Source organism: Macaca nemestrina, chromosome 4 (genome assembly GCF_043159975.1).
Source record: "Macaca nemestrina isolate mMacNem1 chromosome 4, mMacNem.hap1, whole genome shotgun sequence".
NCBI classification, from domain to species: domain Eukaryota; kingdom Metazoa; phylum Chordata; class Mammalia; order Primates; family Cercopithecidae; genus Macaca; species Macaca nemestrina.
The window spans coordinates 177117643-177142352 of record NC_092128.1 but is presented as its reverse complement, the minus strand read 5'-3'; the positions used below and the strand labels follow the sequence as shown (position 1 = coordinate 177142352).

Here is a 24710-nt window from a genome sequence, read left to right as displayed (position 1 = left end):
TTTAGATTCAGAGTCAACCAAAACTGCAGAGAGACACTTTAGACAATTCAGGGAATTTGAACACGAACATTAGGTGTTAAGGAATTGTAGTTAGGTGTGACAAAGGCACTACAGTTGTTTAAAAGTCCTTATTTCTTACATACTAATTACTTACAGGTGAAATGATATACCTAGGTTTGCTTTAAAGTACTCCTGTAATAACTGATTCAGTCACCAACAGATGCTAAAACCAATGGAAGATTGTTGGAGAACAAAATATTCAGTCTCAAGTTTGTTACTCCATAGATCACTTAATACAAAAGGGAAATAGGGTACATTTACAATGGCGCATTCTGGTGAATGTCACCTAACCAAATGACTGCTTAACGAAGTGGTATGCCTCCCGATGTGATGCACTGACATCTCTATAGAATATTCATTCATGTCAACAATGTCTCATTTAACTCTAATCATGAAAACCAACTACGGTCAACTCCAAAGTGAGGGATTCTGCAAAACAGTGGCCTGGACTCCAAAACTCCTCAAAGTGCCACTGTTATTAATCACAAAGGCTTTGGAACTGTTCAAGGAGACTAAACAAGTAAATACATGATCCTTGATTGAATACTGAATTAAAACACTAAAAACTATTACTGGAAAAATGGCATAAATTTCAATATGAATTGAATATTTGGTGGTAGTATCATATCAATGTCAATTTCGAATGTGATGGCTATGTTGTGGTTAGGACGAAGGCCCTTATTCCTAAGAAAGGTATGTCAAGATGTCTGCAACTCTCAAAATAATGCAGATTAAAAAAAGATAACGCATATTCTAACAATTAGTGATCTATGCAAAAATCATACAAGTGTTAAATGAACTGTTCTTACAGTTTCAAATTTTTTTAGTCATGTTAGCCAAGGGAAATTAATGGAAAAAAATTTTAAGATAAAGAAAATAGAGGTGAGGAGACTGAAAATTAACAGTTGAAGCTGAGCAATGGGTACAATACAAAGTTTCATTAAACTACTGTATTTACCGTTACGTATGTCCAAGTCTGTGTTTTAATTCTTCGGTTTTTCCATTTGTAAAATGGAAATCACTCTACCTAACCTTAAGATGGCTAAGAATTCAAAAGAATTGTATATATGTGTGTGTGTATAATATCCATATATGTGTGTACATATATCTTAAATACATACACACACCTACATAACCCCTGCACCCCTACTTCAATCAACTGCTAAGGTTAGGTATTATTATCAACTCATCCGGCCTCCCTCAAAGGCTAGCAACTTTAAGGTTTATAGAGGTAAAACATCCTAACAGGTCAACTTTGTGTTTTTTTCTGTTCTCCACCTACTTGATTCCAATTTTATGTTTCTAGAAAAAAACTATTTCTAGAAGGAAATAGTTTCTACTCATCTTTCCATGTGAGTAAGGCAGAAAACCTAAGCACAAGCATCTTCCTGGTAGACCAGATTATAATTCTCCAGGCCAAGTTATAAACAGAAGATTCAGAAATTGGGGTATTTCCTCTGAAAGATACTTTTTAGTTGGAAAACTTTAAAACCTTCTAATTTTCTCTAACGTTTGGAGAATATAACACTCAAGAAGTAAGAAGTAAGACCACAAATAGGGTAACTTTAACAGTATTTGGATGGACTGGTAGAAATTATGCCCTGAATTAAACCTAAGAAATAAAAACAGAAACATGGTATTCTAGATTATAAAGGCAGCTGGATTTTCCTCTTATATTGCAAACATAGGACAAGTAAAGGGATATAAAAATCCAGGGACATAGGGTCACAACTGTTTTCTTTGGATGCCAGTTGATAGGAAATCTTGAAATTATCAATAGTTGGCCAGGTGCGGTGGCTCACGCCTGTAATCCCAGCACTTTGGGAGGCCGAGGCGGGCGGATCACAAGGTCAGGAGATCGAGACCACAGTGAAACCCCGTCTCTACTAAAAATACAAAAAATTAGCCGGGCGCGGTTGCAGGCGCCTGTAGTCCCAGCTACTCGGGAGGCTGAGGCAGGAGAATGGCGGGAACCCAGGAGGCGGAGCTTGCAGTGAGCCGAGATCACGCCACTGCCCTCCAGCCAGGGGGACAGAGCGAGACTCCATCGCAAAAAAAAAAAAAAAATGAAATTATCAGTAGTTTCCAATGAGTCCATCCTAATCAGATAAAATACTTAAGAAAATGACATTAGGAAAAATGTTTTCTTCAATCTTCTTACACACACAAAATTTGCAAAAACTCCTGGCCCTTACTTAGTCCACACATGAGAATGGCATTCCCACGAGACCAATAATGCTACCAAAGTCTGCAAGACAGACTCCCTAATGGAAACTTGGTGTCTTAAAGCTTCAAGATACTATACTTCATGCAACTGTTTTCTCATACGACCATTAACAAAACAGAAGGCAAGCAGTACACCAACAGAAGAAAGGCAATCAAAACAACCCATGACTGGGTCATTTGCTTACTTAACAGCGTCAAGCAGTTAAAAAACAAAACCACACACTTCAGTGCCATACACCTTTCCTACAACATGCCTGACAGAACCTACTCTCAAATTTAGCTTTTCAACTAAGCAACAGAAATTCACCTTAAATCTGAATCAAAACCAGACTGAACAGATATTTTATAATCAGAATTCATACATAGGGCATCTGAGCACAAAATGAAAAGGGAGCAGATATCTGGAACTTATACTGATTCTGCACCTTTCTAATGGCAGCAAAGACGACACACGGATTTGCAGGAGCATCTTCCCAGCAGCTGAAATGCAACCACAACACTGCACTTCTGATCACCACAATGAGAATTTTCTCAAACTGGATTATATCCACAGCAACCTGGCTACTATAACTGCACTTGGTTTCTTCAGCTGACAAAATTAAAGCACTTAACCACCAGGGTAGGTGTTACAGAGAAACTTTTAAAAAGTGAAGTCTAAACAAAGACAAAACCAGGAATTCTCGATTCTGGGACAGAAGCAGAAAAATGCCAGTTTATGAGGATTGACGGCTGCAATAAAGAAAGTTTTGCTAAGTCTGTGCTTTCACTTGCAATTTCACTTGCAATTTCATCTACACCAACCTCTATTGAGGTATGCCCAAAGTGGACAGAAATTCCCTTACCTGGGACTGTAATCATAGTAAAAATGATTGGAAGGGAAAGCAAAACAAGTCAATTATACCATGGGCCAAAAGGTAGGTAAGAACAACCTGGGATCTGAGTTCGTTTTATTTGCAATTTGATGTTATCTATCTGGAGTGGGAGTGAAAGAAACAAAAGACAAAAAAAAGTAAAGTTAGTCAAGGTAATAACTTGGCTTCTATTTCATGGAAACACAAAGCCTGGTCAAAAATAAAAATGTCATCACGTCCCTGCTCTATACTCTTTACTAAGAGAGCACCTGAATTTTTTTCATGGTAATACTATTTTCCAAGGATCACGGGTAAACTATTTTTAATTCCACAGATATACTCTGAGCAAAAAAAAATATTTTCTAGACAAAGCAATCTTTGCATGCCAATAGTATTTCAAACACCTAAGAGGTTAATACAATGCGTACAAATCATATTGTACTAATACATGCCTAAAATAAGCAATCACTCAGACACTGAAAGAAAAAGTGGACTGCGAATATCACTCCCTGACAGATTACACGGTGCAGCTCTGAAGCCTACATGTACATTTTAGCCTAAATGGACATATACAACCCAACAATCCTTAACTATAGATACTACTTTTAAGAATTGAATGTGCCTGCCATCACTGAAATTAGTCCTATTGTAAACCAGTGACCAATTAACAAGGTGAGCTTTGTCAACATAGATGCTAAGAGGTTTACAGGCTACCTACAGCTAATTATCTGAATATCTAGATTACAAAATGAGAGCCAACCTAACCCACAGATACATTACATTTGATCCATGGTACCTACGTATTCTTCAATTAGTTGGCAACATCTTAAAAACAAAACAAAACAAAACCACACACACAGATTTCCTATAAAATCTGGATTTCTGGCTGGTAGTAGGAAGAGAGAAAAAAAGCTGGCAAAACCAGTCCCATACCCCTCATGGCAATAATAGATGGGAGCAGAGTAGTAAGTACCAATACCACTAATTCAAACATTTACTGAGCAAGAACTGTATTTCAGGTTTGATCTAGTTTGGGATTCTGATGAAATAAACTTAGATATAACAATAACTTTTATCTTTTGGAGTTTCATTAATAAACTGGGAATAATGAAAAACCAGGCAATGAAGTTCACAGCAACTTGCCTAAGATCTTAAAGCTACTTTAATGACAGAACTACACTTAACTACCTCCAAGGTCACATAACCACTTTTATCTTCAAATGCCCTCCCAAATGAATTACTTCCATTTTACGAAGAAGGAACTGGGGATCCAAAAGGTTAAAGTCCTTAGGAAGTAGGTGCTAGAATCCAAAACCCAGTCCCAGCTGCCTCTAAAGCTCCTTCTAGTCTCCCAATGCCAGTCTTTTGTTTATCCTATGGTAACACATCCAGTATCTTCATTTCAGATCTTACAAGGTTTTTCTACTCATTTATAATAGAAAACAAAAAAATCAGCTATTTTCTATAAAGCAGAAGCCTTCATACCCAAAGCCATATCCAGTCATAAAACCATATATACGTACCTTAAGTATTTTATTAAGTATTTTATTTAACACACAAACATACATTCATTTGCCAACCTCAATATGGGGGTCATGACAAGCACTTGGAGAATGGAATCGATGACTTGGAGTTCCCTGATGATTTGAGTTCCTTCTGCTTGATCTAAGTGACATCTATAAATGGCATTATCTACAATTTCCAGTTTCAGCTTCATTAAAGTGGAAAGTTTTAAAAGATCCTTGTAAAACACTCCACATACAGAATCCTCCTATTATTTTTCCTCCCAAACTTTGAGTCATTCAGCCATATCTAATTCTACAGCCATTATTTTAATGACTCACCTTTTATCAAGTCTTCCCAAAGAATCCAACTTGGTTTTCAGGAAACAAAGGTTCGCACTCATTTCATCAGCTCACATGATATTTGAATTATTTTATAGAAACAAGATTATCTGTCATAAAATAGTCTTGGAAATCAACACAACTTCTGGCAAACATACAACTCACCCAGCGTGAGCAAAGTGCACTGACTTGTAAGCAAACTATTAGCCTGAGGTCAACACGCTGTATCATAGCAAATAACTATTTTAGAGAGATGAGAGTAGTAAACCCTCAAGGCAGCTTAGTGAGTATCTACCATATATGCAAAACATAGCAGAACAGAAATGAAAGACTCAACTCTCAAGAATTTGTAATCTAGCAAAGGGGGTAAAACACATTCACCAATTAATTATAATACAAAGTAGAAAGTGATCCATGTGATAGGAGACATGTGATGAGACTCATGCAACCAAAGCAAAGATTAGTCTATACTCCTAATGGTGCAGGCCCTTGACATTTGTTTAATGTACCAAATGAGTTAAAATGAACTTGGAAGAACATGAGACTGGTTTTTCATGGCAGTGGTGGGGTATTGTTGAAAGGGAGGGCGTTCCAAACAGTAAAACAGCAAGATGCCAGCACCAAAGAAAATAAAATGGAATGGTATAAGAATCTGCACAACTTTGTTTACTGGGCATATAAAATAATTTGGAAAAAGAACTGGAAGATGAGGTTAAAAAAAATAAGTTGGGAGTCATATCTGAGGCAGCCTCAGATGCGACTTCATGCTGCATGTATTTGAAAATGAGAAGTATGCAGTAATTCAGCAACAAGGTTGATACAATCAATTAGTGTGGGAATCAGAAAGCCATCACTTAACAATGCTTTCTACCATTTCCTTGTTAAAAGTGCACCTATTTAGGTGTTTTAAAGTATCTCAGGGACATATATTTGCACTACAAGTGTATTTACAGGTATTAGCTATCCTCCCCTCAGTAGTATGTCAGGAGACCAGCTAAGAAACTGCAAGAGTCTAAGGAAGAAACAACCATGAGCAGTTCAACTAGGGCAGAGAAGACTATATGTGATTGAGACTGCAGGAAAAGAAAGAACTGGATTTGTTCAGGCCCAGATGACAGAAGACAGAGAAGCGATAAACAGAAATCAGCAATAACAGAGGCAACTTCGGGGATAGGCAATACATTTAAGTTTTTAACCACACTGAGTTTGCAGTGCCAAGGGGATACCCAGGAGGCCATAACCAGCACAGAAGACAAAAGGAAATGCCAGAGTTGTCAGCTTGTTAAAAAAGGCAGCAAATCATCCACATGAAGGTTAAAGGAATTGTACATAAAGAGAACAGGGCCTGTAATCCCAGCACTTTGGGAGGCCAAAGCAGATGGATCACGAGGTCAGACTGAGACCATTTTGGCCAACATGGTGAAACCCTGTCTCTACTTAAACAAACAAACAAAAAAAAAATACAAAAATTAGCTGGGTCTGGTGGCACGTGCCTGTAAATCCCAGCTACTCAGGAGGCTGAGACACGAGAATCGCTTGAACCCAGGAGGCAGAGGTTGCAGTGAGCCAAGATCGCGCCACTGCACTCCAGCCTGGCAACAGAGGAAGACTCCGTCTGGAAAAAAAAAAAGAAAGAAGAGGAGGAGGAAGGGAGAAATCAGGGGAGTAACATCAGAAAACAGCACCATAAGAAGCCAAGAAAAATGTTGCACCTAGAAAATTGTGTCTATACACTCTAAATCAGGGGCTGCCACATTTCTTCTGTAAAGGACCAGATAATAAATATAAACAAAATACAGGGTCATGTTCCAATGTAACTTTACTTATGGACTCTGAAAAGTGAAAGTTTTATGAAATTCAAATGTCATAAAGTATTGCTGTTTTTTTCCCCACCTATTTAAGTGTAAAATCTTTTCCTACTTCACAAGTCATAAAAATACAGGTGACAGATGAGATCTGGCCTGAAAGCCACAGGCTGCCAACCCCTGCTCTAATTTCAGAGCAACAAAAAGGATAAGAGGTTGAATTAACTGTCACTTTCCAAACCCAAGGGCAGTTCTTCCTTTAGACAAATTGATAACTTACCATTCATTAATTTGACTAATTCCTTAAATAAGGATTCCCCTAAGAGGTAACCACATATGTTGATAACACGTGTCTTAAAAATACTGCCTTCCACTAAAAACAGATAAACTCATGAGTATATTGGAAATTCTAACCAAAGCTAAGAACATGAAACAGGAAAAGTTTGATAATTAAATAGCAACAGCTTTTTATAACATGAGCAATCACACAGTATTTTATCATCTGTTCTCTACCCTTCCTTCCACCTTGATGTTAAACCCCATTCTGGTATTCCAGGTTTCTTTTAGATGAGTTAAACATGCAGTAGTACAAACACAGCAAGACACTAGATGAAAAATATTACTTCAGAATTTCCCAGTCATTGCTTTTGAACTCTTAATTTTCTTGAAACTGATTTTATAATCTAAAAGGTTGGAAGATTCGATAACAGTCTGCATACAATACTAGATATAACCTAGATTTTTAAAATCTAGAAACATCAGTATTGAATGTATGAGTCATGAATTAAGAAAAAAAATTAGTGCAGAATGTCAACTTCTGACAAGCAGTCTTCACACATACAAACCATATCTGGTGCGGAAGGACTCCTTACCCCCAAGCCATTCCTTGTACCTTAGCTGTAGCTCAGGGGCAGGAACAGGACTCCTTCCTTCTTCAATAGCTTGCTGCGGCAATAAGCTGTAACCCAAGAAAATTTAATACCAAATCAAAGTATAACATTGTTCACAGGGTCAAGTCTTCCAATACTGGGTAACTATTTTAAGTTGCCTGGTTTCAAGCAGATAAAACACAAAGAGATTATTAAAGATACAAGGCTAAGCTGTTTAGGGAGGGCCCATGGGAAGAAAAAAAAGACTTGACCACTTGACAGCTAGATGTTTCGGGTTGAACTGGTGTCTCCCACCAACACACAGCAGAAACTTCACTACTTCCTAGTTGGCAAATGGTTGCCAAGCAAGCTAAGCAAGCCACAAGGACCTAGGGTTGACCTGACTAATACATGAGTTTATTAGCACCCTCCATCTCCAAAAGGTATCTAAAATACAGGCACTTCATAGGCATTACTTTCAGAACATCCTAACTTGAATAGAACTCTACAACAAATACAAAACTTTTGCCAGGTGTTCTAATCAAAAAAGGCTTGCTAGTTTAGAGAAAAACTCTTCATCACCCTACCAGAAAACCAACTGTTTTCTACATTTTAGGAACTGATTATTATACTTTTCTATATTTAAATTAAACCAAGTCAGAACTTAAATTCAGATTATATAAAACTCCCTACCCTACAAAGTACTATTTCAATGAGCTATCTTAATATAAAATATTATATTTTCGTACATGCAATCATTTAGCAAGTGAACTAGTTATTAAGCCATTAACCTTTAATTCTTCACGTAAAAATTCCTGACCACCAATGAGAAGATTTCAGGAAAAGTATTATCCCAGGGCTTTCATAATCTAAATATGCCAACTGTGAACACCTTCAGGGCAAAGGGCATGAGAAGTAATTGGTGTTCATAAAGTAAATAACTAAAGAATACATATGTATTGCACAGCTTTCCTCAAATTTCTTCTTTCTGTATACCCAAGGCATAAAAAGTGTCTACAAAGTTTTGTTTTCTCCTAAACTCCTCTACATTACACAGTATGTGGCTTTACCATTCATGTATTAGCACTTCAGCCTTTTACCTAACTGAAACACCAACCTTTAAAATCTAATTATCAAGTGAAACCAAAGGGCTTCAACCATTTTCCCACTCTCAAGAAAACTCTCTCACCAAATGTATGACCCCTTCTCCTCATCTACCTCAAAGTTCTCATTGCAGGAGGGCAGGGTAGAGGTGGACCTAGACCTCACCATCTCACAGGCAATCCATTTCTTTTTCCATTGTCAGAGAAGGTCTTCCTCACACTGAAGTGAGGCTATCTGGGACTGCAGCCTTGGTCTCTCCTTTGTGGCTATGTCCTTTCACATTACAGCCTTTGAATACTGTGTTTTCCAGAAATTAATAAAACTCTCTTGAAGGTATCTGGTATGGGTGTAACAGGACTTTTGAAATCTTTTTATTCTGGAGACTCTTCCATAAATATGATCTAAGACTGTTAAACAACTAGTTTTTCAAATTGCTTGTCACCTTTAAAGGCCTAGTTTCACAACATCCATCACTTTACTGTCATATTTCAGAATTGAACCACACTTTTACCTACTTCTCACGCTAAAGTAGGGATAAAACAGAAATAATTTTTATGTACACACATTTTTTAAAAATCAAGCTAAATGGTACCTGCAAATAAATTTCTTCTTAGAAAGACTAGTATCATTCATAAATGCCCAAACTTGGAAGTACAAAAGTAGATGCTCATAATCAACTCCCACTTACAAACTGAGAAAAACATAGTATTGGAATTTCTGGGTGACTAATTGTACAATTTTATAGTTCAATAGGACTTATTCCACATAATACACTCTGAAATCTTTCAATGGGGGTTCCCACAATTGACTTTGCTACAATGCAGATACTGTGAGAACCAACACATGATCTGTATTTTAAATTTTAAAATTTAGTAAGCTCAATTTAAAGGAGTCAAGCTAGGGTCAAAAAAAAGTAATGAGGACAGGGAGGAGTTAATGCTCTCCAAACAGACTAAGAATGCTCTCCAGGCTGAGTACCACAGAGAAGAAACAGGAGAGCAGCTCTGGGAGTCCAAAGGCTGGAAAAACTATAGTTTCTTAACTTCCATATCCGCTGTTAAAGTTGCCTAACACAGCATTTTCCTCAATTCCAAGATGCATAAATGATCTGGAGGAGGAAAGGAAAATATATCATATTAAAGGGGTAAAGAGGTACATTTAAGAATCTAAAAACGTGAAAGATATGCAACTTAGAACTGAGGAGCTTCAGTAATACCGTTCTTGCAACAGAAGCCCAAAGTGCCTCAGGTTAAAACTGTGCTTTCTCCAGGGCCTGCTACCGGTGTGCAAACTCAGAGTCACATTTTTCATTTCATAAGCCTAGAGTTAACATTTTAAATCCGTTTCCCCCCAAATAGTCCTCCTATTTTAGAATCCTATTTTCCTACACTGAAAGCAAGCAAACTGGTCTAAAACCTGGAAGTCTTTGTTTGTGACACATTTACAAGCTACAGATAGGTTTTTGAACAAATAAGTGAGAAACTGTTGTTTAATATTACTTTATTTAGGTCAAGGATCTCAACATAACTTCACCATTGTACATAAGTCACCATTGTTACAGCCTTCTATCTACTGCCATGGGGCCTCTTTCTCCAAGAGGCAGTTCACCTTTATTATCTACTTTCTAGGGTTTTTCTTTTTTTTTTTTGCCCCCTTCCCTCATGCGGAAGATTTACGAGGAAGGTTATTGATTATTTTAACCAAATTACACTCGGTTGATCTGAACTAGAGTAAAAAATGGGTGCTCCACATCCAAAGGCTATGTTATTACAGGACATAAAAAAGTATGGTAAAAGACATACATTTAACTTATACTTGCAGCTATGTTAACCAAGATAACTGGCAACTATGGCAAAAACAAAGGGTAGTGCAAGTCTTCATTTCAAAGGTTTCAAAGGGTTACAGAATGCGCAAATATTATGCCTACAGGTTGCCTCTTTCAGTATCACCTGCTACCTCCCCAAGACAAGGAAAGTAAACAAACGGAATTTCAGTAACAAATTTCCCAGGTTCTACACTTCCTAAAACACATAGGTTAAAGGGAGGGCTTAAACAACTTCCACCTAATTAAAAATCTTCCCTTTTAATAATATTTTGTTTTCACTGCTCCTATCCTTTCCGAGTTACATATCCCGGTAAGGGAGGAGGAGGGCCAAGAGGGATATTCAAGAGGCTGAACAATACAATCTTAACTTCTTCCAAATCCATGAAGAACAAGCTGGGGGACACAATGGCATGCCTGACCAGGCTGTCTGGACCTGATAGAGAGGCACTCGAGTCCTTTCCCAGTTAACAGTATGCAAAGCACACTTCCTAACAATCTCCCGACGCTCCGTGATTGTTAGTTTATCAATTGAGCTTAAGTTCAATCAAACTTGGTAATACTCCTCGCAATTGACCCAGAGCCTGATTCAAACGTAAAAATCCGTCCACTCCTCTAGCGCTGTAGGAAGCTGTGCTTCCAAAGTTCGGACGTGGTACAATGATTTTTGTTTATTACACCTGGTGGAGGAAAAACACAAAACCATACACCAAACTACGTTACCGAATTCCGAATTCACGGGAGAATGGGGATTTCGGCGACGACTTGAGGAGTACATGACCCAGGACAGAGGACGAAGTGAGCTGCCTCCGGGCCGCGGGCCCCTGTCCTTGGCCACGCCGTCACCTGAAGGGAACGAGCTGCTGGTTCGCTTAGCATCCCTCCAAACGTGAAATCATCTACCTCAAGATCAATCAAAAGCAGGGGGAATAAAGTGTCTTCTGGAGGCGCAAGAAAGGCCACAACTTGGATGAATGAAACTGGGCTAAGGGCACCGGGAGCGGGATTTTCGCTGAAGTCAGAAAAAGAAAAGTCAAAGATTTTTTTTAACATGAGAGCGACTGCAAGAGACGGGGATACAGACAACTGCACAAACACGCTTTGGAGGAACGCTTTATTGGGCGCGGACGTTCCGGGCGGCCGGCGGGCGCTAGAGTGGAGGCGGGCGGCGGAGGCCGGCAGGCGGCGGAGCGGGACGCAGCAGGCGGCGGCGGGGCCGGCGACGAGGCAGCTTCACGACTGGCGGGGACGGGCCGGAGCCGGGCTGGGCGCTCGCGCGTGTCCTCCCGCGGACCTTCCACTGGACTCCCGAGGGCCGGCGCCTGGATCGGGGTCGGGGCCCGCTCGGGCCGCCCCGCCCCCGCCCGGCCGCTTGCGAGGCACACCCTCCCGGACCGCGCACACGCGCAGGCACACCCCCGCCTCCCGCGCGCACGCGGCCGAGCCCGACCGGCCCACGCGCGCCCCCTCCCCGCGGACGCCCGCCGCCCGCCCGCCGCCCTGGCCTCCTCCGAGGAGTGCAGGAAGGCCCGGGGTCCCGCGGCCAGGGCGCGCGGGGGACGGCGGCCTAGCGGCAGCGGGGGCGCCCGCGCGGGAAGACCGGCTCTGAGGGAAGGTCACTTACCCGCTGCATGGCTTTCAGGATTAAAGCCAGCTCGTAGCGGGGCATGCCTGGAGGATCGGCGAGTACGGCTCAGAAGCGAGCTGGTTCCCGGGACGCGAAGGGGCGGGACGACGGAGACAGTGGGGACCTAAAGACTGCCGGGCCGGACGGCTCCCAGGCGGCGAAAGCACGCTCCGGCCGCGCGAGCCCAGGCTTAAAGGCGCTGGCAGCTGCGCAGACGCCGCGCCACGCCCCCTCGGCGCGCCCCGCCCCGCCCGCGCGCCCAGCCGCCGCCCCGCCCCCTCTACGCCCGCGGGCAGCCGCCACGCCCCCTCCGCAGCCCCGCACCCGCCGCGCCGCCCCCGCCCCGACCCCAGCCCAGCCCGCCTGCCGCGGCTAGGGGCGGCGCTGCAGACTCGGCCCAGAGCCGCTCGCGGCGGCCGCACGCCCCCTCGCGACCCTGCCTCCCCCTACCCGCCTCCCGCCATGCCTGCTACCTAGCTCTCGAACCGGCTGGAACTTTCTATGCCTTCCTTCTCCTCCCGGGCGGCGGGAGAGTGAGTGCCCGCCAGTGCGCGTGCGCTGCGGTGCGGTCTCGTCCGTGCGCGCGCCCCTCGCCCGCGACTCCCCGGCACTAGGGACCTTCCCGGCGGAAGGCGGGGTCGCGGCCGGCCCGGGGGCTCTGCGGCCAACGGCTGCTCGCGGGGGTTCTGGAACATTCCTGCTCGGGGTCGGTAGAGGGGTGACGCTTGCGCCCCCAGTCACAACCCTCAGGTCTGGCACGGCTGACCAGGCCCCCTACCCGGCGAGGGGCGCGCTGGCACAGGCCGTGGGCCGCGGCGCGCGGGCTCGGGTCTGATTCAGCCCCTTCGCGCTGCGTGACCTTGGGCCGGCTGCTTGTGCTGAAAGTGGGGACCCGATGCTTTGAGTGAGTTGATGCACGTAAACCTCCGAGGACGGTGCCTGGTACACACAGGCGCGATATGGGCGTTTGTGGTGTGCGCCTGACCTGTCCCCACGTGCTGTAGCCGAGGGCAGGCGAACACCTTAACCCTATCTCATTTCTTTAAATGTTTGCTCAGCTCTCACTTAAAGGCTAGGCTGAGTGCTTGGGAGACCCTTTAGCAACTATCTGCGGTGGGCGGGGGCCGTGCCTTCTGCACTTCCCATCCCTTTACACACACGCGGTTCTCCGCCCTCCAGCCAGTGGCTCTGCAAATGCAGTTTTATCCAGCGGCCTTTCTTAAAGATTGAGTACCCTGCAGCTGAGGCCGCTGCCCCTTGCTTGCCCCATTAAAAGCTCTGTAAGTGGAGTGTTTGTCAGCTTAAAGTGCTTTAATGTTAATAGGTAAAGTTTAGTGAACACTTATTCTGCACCAGGTCCCATGCCAAGGCTGGTGGATGTGTCTCCTAAAATTCTCACAACAGCCCTGAGGTGACAAAGATTCTTTGCTTGGCCAAACTTTAGTCAGGCTTCTGAATCTTCTGCTAGGCCCATCTGTGCACTTCCTTGTAAAATCCAATTCTAGCACAGAACCTCCATCCCCTCGTAGCAGATCAGGTTCCTCATCTTTCTCTATCCCCCAGTCATGTCTTTTCACTCTGGCCTGAGTTCTACAAGAATCCTTTAGGGCCGGGCGCGGTGGCTCAAGCCTGTAATCCCAGCACTTTGGGAGGCCGAGACGGGCGGATCACGAGGTCAGGAGATCAAGACCATCCTGGCTAACACGGTGAAACCCTGTCTCTACTAAAAAATACAAAAAACTAGCCGGGCGAGGTGGCGGGCGCCTGTAGTCCCAGCTACACAGGAGGCTGAGGCAGGAGAATGGCGTGAACCCGGGAGGCGGAGCTTGCAGTCAGCCGAGATCCCGCCACTGCACTCCAGCCCGGGCGACAGAGCGAGACTCCGTCTCACAAAAAAAAAAAAAAAAAAAAGAATCCTTTAGATCGGTTTAGCCAGAATCCCTCTTACCCCGATGGTTCTTCTTAGTAATTTTACATGGCCATAAATTCCTACTTGCCCATGCTGCATTCAGAGTTGAGCCCACTCTCTCTCTCTCTCTCCCCTCTGCAAGACCGAGTTTCCCTGATCCCTGTACCCATCGCGTTGGTCCTGAATAAAGTCTTCCTTACCATGCTTTAGTAAGCATCATTGAGTAATTTTTTTAAAAAGAGGCAAGCACTGTTAACCCCATTTTAGGGATTAGGAAATACAGGCACAAAAAGTTTTGTAACTAGTCCAAGGTCGTAGTGTAATAGAAACAAAGTACTTTTAGCCATCACTCTACCCTTCTCGCCTCTGGTTCTCCTACCACACAGATGAAAATTCTGGTTGTTATTCAGTGGATTAACCATGTAGTCCACGTAAGCCAAGAATAGAGTACCTTTTGTCACCTTACCCAGAGGTTACCATTTCACATCCCATGCGTCTTTTGTGGCATATGGGAGGTAGGAGATGAACCCAAGTTTTCTGAGATAACTGGATTTTAACATTTTCTGTTCTTAGACTTGTCTACAACCCATGTTCTTCCAAAGAGAAGCCACACAGGTAATCGAAATTGCCTGGCTAAGTGTCAATTAACTTCACGTTTGGTTTAAACAAGCAGCATACTATAAATAACAGCAGGAAACAAGGAATTTCTGGACCTTCAGAAGTGAGTTACAGGCTGGGCGCAGTGGCCCACACCTGTAATCATAGTACTTTGAGAGGCTGAGGTGGGTGGATTCCAGCCTGGGCAACATAGTGAAACCCTGTCTCTTCTAAAAATACAAAAATCAGCTGGGTGCGGTGGCATGTGCCTGTAGTCCCAGCTACTCGGGAGGCTGAGGCAGAAGAATCGCTTGAACCCAGGAGGCGGAGGTTTCAGTGAGCGGAAATCACACCACTGCACTCCAGCCTGGGCGACAGAGCGAGACTCCGTTAAAAAAAAAAAAAAAAAAAAGTCACAGATTTTCTAGAATGGTTCCACTTCCACTGTCCCCCCTGTTGTCAGTTACATCCCCCAATTTAGTAATGAGAAAATACAGACCCTGTAGTAATATGCCAAGTCAAACACTGAGGCAGCGCAATGAGCTGACTTCAACTCAGAGCATTTCCTCTTGGAAGCTTCCTAGTTTTCCCCTAATGCCCAGGGATGAGTGAAGACCTGGCATCTTCTCTACCCCTCCTTCTAACTTAACAAGTGGTATAAGGAAATTAACCTGACTGCATAATACCTCACCACAGAGTCAGCATCCCCAAGTCCTCCCAATCTGGTAGCCACCCACGGACTCATTCCATTTCTTAAAGGTAGAGAGAGGGCAGCTACTGTGATTTTCCCCCTTCAACCTTTTTTTGAAAAGCACAGAAGCTGCCGGGCACGGTGGCTCACGCCTATAATCCCAGCACTGTAGGAGGCAGAGGCGGGCGGATCACCTGAAGTCGGGAGTTGGAGACCAACCTGACCAACATGGAGAAACCCCGTCTCTACTAAAAATACAAAATTATCCTGGCGTGATGGCACGTGCCTGTAATCCCAGCTACTAGGGAGGCTGAGGCAGGAGAATTGCTTGAACCCGGGAGGCAGAGGTTGCAGTGAGCCACGATCGTGCCATTGCACTGCAGCCTGGGTAACAAGAGCAAAACTAAGTCTCAAATAAATAAATTAATTAAAAGCACAGAAGCAGAATGCTCGTGGCTTCATTTAAAAAAAATTTTGTTTTTTTAATCACAAGGAATGCTGTTGCAAATTTAGTGTCTTCCTACTGTAACTACAAACTTAAATTCACCAAAACAATTTTTAACTTTATACTATGTATAGTCAGTGTAGTAAAAGTATAACATATTACTGCAGCATTTGATGTATTAATTTAAAAATGACTCTAACTCTTAGATTCTCCAAAGCATTTATTATGGTATGTGTTTAAGATTTGATTAACCGAAAGTTTGATTAATTTTCAAGTAAGTTTTTTTGAGGGGGAATAGGAAAGAAGAATAGGAAAAGAAGTTGAAATCCAGCCCTATTTGTGAAAAAGGAACCTCAAGATACACCCTGGGTCAGTTTAATCACCTCTACCTTCTTATTTTATATTGCTGTATAATGAGACTTGACCTTGAGCTTTCTAATCGTTAATCCTCAAAGATGGCCATTATTTTTATTACTGAGTCTAACATTTTGAGCATTAACTATGAACCAGAACCTATTTTAAATTATTTGTATGTATTAACTCTCAGTTCTCACCACAAAGATATGTATTATAACTGCCCCCATTTTACATGTAGGGAAAAGGAGACTTCATAAACATCTTCAGCAACTTGCCCCAAATTATGCAGAAGTCAGAGCCTGCACGCTTAACTCCAATACCATACAGCATTATGTTTACTAGCCAGTGCAAACTGAGCAACTATCTGTCGATCAACCAGCTTTTATTGTAGTCCTACTCTGTCCTCTCCCCTGGGTGACTGCAGTCTCCCACTCCTAGAACCCACATAACGCCCTCCCTTGAGTGGCCAGATTCTCCCCTTGCACAGACTTCTTCCTTCCGCCGTGAAGCATATATAGGTCTCTTCTAGCTAGGGGGGGAAAAAAAGCCTTATCATAACCCTGTTACCCTCTCGAGCTGTCATTATTTTCTTCTTTTCACAGCCCCAGACCCACTGTATCTTCTAGCCTTTGCACTCTGTGTTCCCTCATACCAGTCGTCACCACTGGCCTTCCATTTGCCCACCAAGTAGCAGTTTCCCGGGCATCATTGTCAGGGACCTCTCTGCAGTCCTGAGGGTCTCTTCTTGGCTATCCATGATCCTATACTCTTGGGGTTTTCCTTTGCCTCCTTGGTCCCTGTGTCTGGCTCCTTTTTCCCCTCCTGTCCCTGAATGTGGCTGTTCTGCAAGCAAGAAGGTGTCTCAGCAGCAAGGATTTAAGGCAAGACTTGCCCATAACATGAGTTCCCGTGATCCAAGTGCATTGGAGTTTGGCTGTGAACAGCTTTAAACTGATCTTTCCTGCCAGAATCCCGGTTTACTGTAACAGTACAGGGGGGCAGTGGAAAGTGTATAAATGAGTGATCTCCTTGTCTGTAGATAAGGAAGCTGACACGAAAACAAGGTCCATTATTTATCCCAAGCCATAGAGCCCTGGGGTGGCACAATTCGAAGAAAAAACTTTTGCTTACCATATTCTCCTTCCTAGGCATGCACTGTGTGCTATGATGCCAGTTTTACTGTTGCTAATGGATTAATCCACTGTGAGTGTGATAACTCCTGTATTCTGAAAGGTGAGTTTTTTTTTTTTTTTTTTTTTTTTTTTTTTTGAGACAGTCACCCTAGTAGCTGGGATTATAGGCACCCACCACCATGCCCGGCTAATTTTTCTATTTTTAATGGAGATAGGGTTTCGCCATTTTGGCCAGGCTGGTCTTGAACTCCTGACCTCAAGTGATCCACCTGCCTGCCTCAGCCTCCCAAAGTGTTGGAATTACAGTCATGAGCCACTGCGTCTGGCCCTAAAAGGTGAGTTCTAACAGTCATTGGGAAGAGATAAGATAAACACAAATCATCATTCTGCTTGGGAAACCTTGTGTCTCTAAATACGGCCCCCAGAAGGTGGCGAAATGTGCCTGTTTCCAATTAATGGAGACAATGATCCCACGATAGCACCAAATCATCTGTTGAGCTGTCAGTCATCACTCTCATCAGCCTGTCATCTTCTCCTAGATAAAAGTGAGCCTCCATTCATGGTAAAGTATACTCCAACTCCCCAGTTTTGCATCACTAAGTCCTGGGATTGTTCCCTAACTAACTCCTAGAACCTGGGTCTGTAACACCCCATTTCTTTGTCTGGCTGTCCTGCGTGTTATCTGTGTTCCTCAGCCGATAGCCCGAATGCAAGTCACATTTCAAATGTATTTCGTTTGTAACTGTTTTATCAGTGAAACCGCTGGTATTTCCTGATCCCCCTACATTCACCCTCAACAACCCTTTCAGACCTTCTTGGCCATCCCATTTGCTTTGATTCTTCTTTTTCTTCTCGGTAAGCCCCCAGGTGCTACATAGGCTAATTCGTATCTCTCTAACTCTGTCAGCTTGCGCACGCTATTGCTTGTGTTCCTTGCACAATGGAATACTGTATAGAACTTCTTAGGGCGGACGTTTGGAGGGCTCTTTAAACATTTTCTTTCTTTTAATCCTCCAATTTCATGATTATTTTTCTAACTTTCATCAGCTGAGGGGGGTGCGGTTCAACTTGGGCTCTACTTATATGAAAAAAGGTAAAGGAAAGATTGCTAAATCTCATGTTCTCTTATTTCCAGCCCCACCTCACCCTACCCTACCAAAAAAAAAAAAAAAAAAAAAAAAAAAGCTTATGGCATGTTTTTGGGAGATATTCTCCTTACTACTTTTTTTTTTTTTTTTTAACTCTTATGACTTTAAAAAGACAAAATACTGCTTGCATCACTACTTGCTGGAAGAGTTAGTTTTTTCTAATAACAAGATTGTAGTGTGTCCCCCAACAGACCCACAAGTGTTCTTAATGTTAAATGTCAATAAAGTTGGAGGTATTAAACAGCCTTTTGTTCTTTCTCCACGAGTGCAAAATCAGAAGAGCACACGTGGAAGCGTTTCAGATTTAGTAAAGGGAATAAAGGCCAGGTGCCAGAGGCTGCTGTGTTGGGAGGAAACCGTCTCTGCAGGGGTCTCCAGGAGTTGGGCCTCCCAAGCCAGGTGCTAAACAAAGGGCCTCTCGGGAGGACCCCGCAAAATCAACTGGGGAGCCGTCCTCAGGGCCAGGCGGGGAGAGCTGGGTGAGCCAGGCTGCTCAGCACGAAGGAGTTTTAAGGCTGGAGGTGAAAGGACAGAAGATGAGACCCAAATGGCTTCAAAGGGAGCAAGCGTGCATGCTTTGGAACGCAGAGGAGGGCGTTGTGGTGGCCGCAGAGAGGAGCAGTGGAGTCCAGAATCCACAGGGCTTGACAACTGCTGAGATATGTGAGGGGCAGCTCAACGGCCAGTGTCAACTGCGTTCTTGGGTTTCTTCTCCAGAAACATTCTTGACCAACTAACCTTTGTTCTGGCCACATGCACCTTTGGTATTTCCTCAGCTCCTAAGGTAAGGCTTCTGTTACACTTCAGTTCATTAGCATTTCTTCTCGGATGTTTTATTTTCATCAGTCTTCATAGCAACATGATCATCTTCTGAGGACCTGAGGTAGTAACTCTTATTTCTCTAATAGTCTCTTAATTCGGGGCTTTCACCAAGAGGAGGAGGTCCGTCCCAAAACCTGCATTGGGTCCCCATGTAAGTGTCATGACGCCGCCAGGCAACGCTTCCTGGTAAGACAGTCAGCATGCAGGTGTCATCTCAAAGTCCAGCCCTCTGTGAGGCTCACGCCACCCCCTGTTGCTGGGACTGACTGGACGTGGTTCTGTTGATCCACATGGGAGGATGCCCTCGTGATCATCAGCCAAGGTTGAACCCAGATAAAGAAAACAGAAAACAACCCATTTTTAAAAAATTTTAAATGAACAGACATTTCCTCCAAGAAGATGGCCAATAAGCACATGAAAAGATCTTCAACATCATTAGTTATTAAGAAAATGCAAATTAAAACTGGAATGAAATACCACTGCATACCTATTAGAATAGCTAAAATTAAAAAGACTCCAAAGACCAAGTTCTGGTGGGAAGATGGAGCAACTGAAACACACACTGCTGATGGGAATGTACATTGTGTGATCATTTCAGTAATGTCTTACAGTGTTATACACAGACCTACCATGTGACCAGCCATTATACTCCTAGGTATTTACCTAAGATGAATGAAAGCATGTGCCCACACAAAGACTTGTACACAAATGCGCACAGCAGGTTTGTTTGTAATAATCAATAACTGAAACAACGCAAATAACCATCAACAGGTGAATGGAAAAACAAATTGTGATATACCTATACAATGAAATTCTGCTCAGCAATAAGGAGTGAACTGTTGATATATTCAACAGTGCAGATGAATCTCAAAATAATTATGCTGAGCGAACGAAGCCAGACAGAAAAGAGTACATACTAAATGGTTCCATTTATATACGATTCTAGAAAATGCAAACTTAAAGTGACATAAAATGAATCAATGGCTGCTTGGGGTCGGAATGAAGCAGAGATTATAAAGTGGCATAAGGAAACTGAGGGCGTGATGGATATATTTATTATGTTGATTAGGGCAATGGTTTCTTGGATATATACACACACATATCAAATTGTATACATTAAATATGTATGGTTTATTATACATCAGTTATACCTCAAAACTGTAAAAATATAAGTCATTCACATCATTATGCTCAGAGGAAAGTCATTTTGGTTTGTCTGATGTACGTCTATCTTCATCTTTCTCTGTTTCCCCTTCCCCAAATTCCTGGATAAAAGGATCAAGATCACATCCTCTTCTGGTATTCAAGCCAATTAAGCCAAAACAAACTAAAAGTCCCATTAAGTTCTACAGGAGATGCAAGAAGTATAAGAAATAGTTTACAGGAGATGCAAAGACGTGTAAGAAATCTAGGTAGCAAGAGAAGATATAAATGTGTTTACAGTTAAATGGTCTTAACAAGATTGAAGTATCTGTTCTGAAAAATAGAAAACATATAAAAAGAGTGTGATTAACTGTCTAATGAAGATTAAGGGCAAAAATTTCCAGAGAGGGATTACTTTGAACTGGGATGGTTCAGGAATGTTTCATGTATGATGTGGGATTTAAGCTGGAATGTGAAGAATGGATAACATTTTATAAATAAGAGGAAAGAGAACGCGCACAAGATGTTTTGGCGGGGTCAGAGGGTGGTGACATGGAGTGAATAAGTTTGACAGGAGGAAAGATTTCAGTAAGAGAATCACGGGACTCATCTCTACAAAGTGGGACCAAAGTGGGAGGGACTTAAGTGCCAGGCAGTGTCTAAACTCCCAGCCTTGATTTCATCTTCACATGAGGAAGAACTTGGGAGATAGTCAGCCTTTCATCACCAGAATCATTCAGCAGAGTGTGTGCACATGTGAGGGATGTGGAAAGGAGCTAACTCTTGAATAGACAAGTCCTTCCCAATTCTGAGCCACTGGTCACAGATTCATGGGCTTCAAAAGCATCTTTGCAGGTAGCACAGGACATTTGTTTCATAGCATCTTGGTTCCTCTTGGAAGTGGTGCCTGACTCTCATACCAGAGTCAACAGAGCCAAATTTCCCCCTTTTCTATCCTACATTTAGTCAGGGAAGGGAAGACATTCAACTGCAGCCAATCAGACTCTTCCCCCATGATTTTGAATCCTGAGTGGACAACACAGTGACATGAGGAACAGTTAGAGTGACTCAACATGTTGGCCAGACCCTTCCTGCTCCATCCCTGTGGCTTCCAATCTTCCTGGTTACCAGCTCTTCAGAGTGCTGTTGGTTCCTGGCCAGTCCCCTAGTCTCTAGTCCATTCTGTGATTCCCAACTATCATTTCAATAAATTTCATTTTTGCTTTACACAGAGTCTGTAGCTTATAGCAAGAACCCTGACAGAACTCTTTGGGTCATAGCACTTCAGTTCTCTGCATAACCTATTGGTATTAGTTCAGACCACTGGGGCTGTATGGCACAAGTCTACTCCCTCTGCCACATGAGCTCCTATGTCTGAAGACAGTTTTATGGTCTATCCTGAGCCCTCCCTTCTCTGGGCTAAATGTTCCCTTGTTCCTTTGGGTACTCCTCATCTCACATGGGCTAAGTTGTTTCCGCAGCCTGGGTGGCTTTTTCCAAGAGTGCGCAACTGCCCACATTTAGACCTTTTGTGATTCAATAGAAGTCACTCCTTTTTTGTTTTCCCTTGCAAAGACTATATTATAGCCAGGGTACTGGTTCAGCTACTGAAACAAAAGTCAAAGTAACAGTGACTTAAACAAGACTTCTCTCATAGAAAGATCTGAATGTAACCAGGACTGGGGACCCAGGCTTTTTCCAGCTTGCTGTCTATTTATAAGACATGGCTTAAATCTCATGGTTCATTATGGCTGTTCTGCTCCCAGCACCATGTTCACATTTCAGGAGCAGTATGGCAAAATAGAAGAAAGACTTCAGTGATTCCCTTTAAAGAAGTGGCCCAGAAGTTGAACCCATCACTTACACTGGTATTCCAGGGATCAGAACTTAGTCCTTCCTGTGGTCCTGCCTTCCCTCGAAGAAAGGCTGGGAAATGTAGCTTTATGTGGCACAGTACGGTAAACTAGCAGTCTCTGCCATAGACCGTATAATGTAATTTGGATATCGCCCTGTAAATTATTCTAAGTATAATAAGATGTTATGCAAGTCACAAATGGTTAATTGCCCATAACTTTCTAACACTCAGTCATTGTTGGGTATTTTGCAGTGATTATCAGGCTAGAGTTACTGAAAGAGTTGAGTTTTAGGTAAATTTGATTTTGTGGGCTTACCAGGGCACATGCCTTGGATCAGTCCCTGTACTCTCAAACCCAAAGGTCAGATCTGCACTGGAATTTTCCACTAATTGAGACAACCAAGTAGCTATCTCTTTTGAAAACAAAACTCACAAGATTGCTTTACACAATGAGTTTAATATATTTTCAGGTATATTAGGTAGAATTCTTTGGGTTACAAATAGTAGAAACTGACTCTAGATGAATTACTGTAAGTGTACCAGATGTCTCCCAGGACTCAAGGCAATATGCAGCTGACAGTCTCAGGAACTGACTAGAACCAAGATGATCTCCACATTTTGTTTCTGTTTCTCTGTCCATCAGCTTTCTTCTCTGTCTGAAAGGACCCTTTTTCTCTGCTCTCCAATCTGTGCAATAGATGATAGCCATTCCCAGGTCCTTGGTCTACATATAATCCCTCTAACTACCAAGGGATAATCCGAGGCTTTCCTTCAATTGGCACTTGATTAGCCTAAACTGGTTCATTGGTCCACCCTTGGGCCAATCAGCCAGGTCTAAAGAGTAGATCAAATCATATCACTGTGCCTGCTAATAACTATCTGTGAACCCTACAAATTTAGGAGGTTATAGGTAAGGAGAAACAGTTTGCAGCAAAGGGGAGGCTAGACAGGCAACCCAATGGGTATCATGGGTGTCTCCTCCATTCATGCACGTGTTGAGAGTTGTCGTAATTTTAGAAATGTAGCTGTGAGCTCTGTGACACAGAGACACATGGAAACTTAAGGGGGTTGGAGAAGAAACCGTGTCTTCCTCGGGCTTTTTTGGTCATAAGTAATAGAAACCCATCCAAAGGTTCTGCTATGGTTTGAATGTGTCCTTTGAAAAATTCATGGGTTGCCAATGTGATAAAAGGTGGGGCCTTTAAGAGATGATTAGGCCACGAGGGCTCCTCCATCTAGAATGGGATTAGGTGCCCTTTTAAAAGGGCTTGATGGAGTGAATACACCTTGCTTGCCCTTCTGCCTTCCACCACGTGAAGACACAGCATTCTTCCTTCCAGAGGTTGCAGCACTCAAAAGCACCATCTTGAATGCAGAGACCAAACCCTCACCAGACAACTGAACCTTCCAGCATCTTGATCTTGGACTTCCCAAGCCTCCAGAACTATGAGACAATAAATTTCTGTTCTTTATTCAACTTCCTAAGACGTTTTTAGTGCATTTGAAATTCAAATATATCTGATTCTCTAAAACACTTCAAACACCTGACATAGCAAACTCATAAACCTGAAAAGATCTTTGTAAGCCTTTAAGCAATTATTGAAATTTAATAAATCTAGGGAATGAGGTTCCCTTCAGCTTCATGGTGGGTAAGTATCAACTGTTTTCTAGTGTTAATTCTCTCCTGTTTTCCTTTTAGTGAAAATCCTTAAGCTTTAACTGGATGCATGACCACACAACCACAGACTACATTTCCCAGGTTCCTTTGCAGCTGGCTGTCACCATGTGACTATGTTTGGGCCAATGGAATATGAGCAGATATGATGTGTGCTACAATGAGCGCATTTCCTTAAAGACACTTGCTATAAACTTTCTTCTTTCCCACTTCCTGTTGATGTAGTAGTGAGCCACCATCAACCATGCTTATGAAGATAACACCCTAGGCCAAGGGAGAACCAAAGGAGAGAAGGAACCATTTCCTTAGAAGACCTTAAATCACAAGGCCGCTTGGCCTCCAACTCTGGACCATTCACTACTGACTGTTAACAAAAAATGAAATAAACCTCTATCATCTTTCAGCCATTATACTTTGCGGTTAGATTGTACCCCAGTAATACAACTTCCAAAGACTATCCACAAATTCAATTAATTATATCCTCTTAAATGTTTCAAATTAAAATTGCAAGTGTAATATGCCAGGCTGTCTACTATGTTAGCTTTTCTTCCATGTTCCAATCTCTTTAAATAACCAAAAGATTATAGTGATGATTAAAAACTTATTCCTAACCTTACCACAAAAAGAGTGTGTCTTCCTCCATTTTTTTGCTGCTATAACAGAATACCACAGACTGAGAAATTTATAATGAATAGAAATTTATTTCTGTCAGTTCTGGAGACTGGGA

The 24710-nt window shown here is 42.7% G+C and overlaps 2 protein-coding genes and 1 long non-coding RNA gene across 4 annotated transcripts in view; 1 reads left to right on the top strand and 2 right to left on the bottom strand.

Moving 5' to 3' along the window:
• LOC105472687 (solute carrier family 5 member 3) overlaps positions 1-12343 on the bottom strand; it is a 32443-nt gene extending 20100 nt beyond the window's left edge. The window contains exon 1 of the mRNA XM_071095655.1: positions 12206-12343. The gene's annotated coding sequence lies outside the window, so the exon portion shown is untranslated. The remainder of the gene's footprint in view (positions 1-12205) is intronic.
• The window catches only part of LOC105472689 (mitochondrial ribosomal protein S6), a 67374-nt gene extending 55029 nt beyond the window's left edge, over positions 1-12345 (bottom strand). Inside the window, exon 1 of the mRNA XM_071095657.1 lies at positions 12206-12345. Coding sequence (XP_070951758.1) covers positions 12206-12250 — 45 coding nt within the window. The 5' untranslated portion in view covers positions 12251-12345. The remainder of the gene's footprint in view (positions 1-12205) is intronic.
• Positions 12346-12911: 566 nt separating this feature from the next.
• On the top strand, positions 12912-24595 carry LOC105472686 (uncharacterized). 2 transcript variants are annotated; one of them, XR_011622809.1, is made up of 5 exons: positions 12912-13112; positions 14691-14732; positions 17356-17440; positions 17556-17675; positions 24008-24595. It is a non-coding gene; the product is annotated as an uncharacterized lncRNA (long non-coding RNA). The 2 variants fall into 2 exon arrangements; XR_011622808.1 differs by lacking the exon at positions 14691-14732 and having other exon boundaries at positions 12916-13112.
• The last annotated feature ends 115 nt before the right edge of the window (positions 24596-24710 follow it).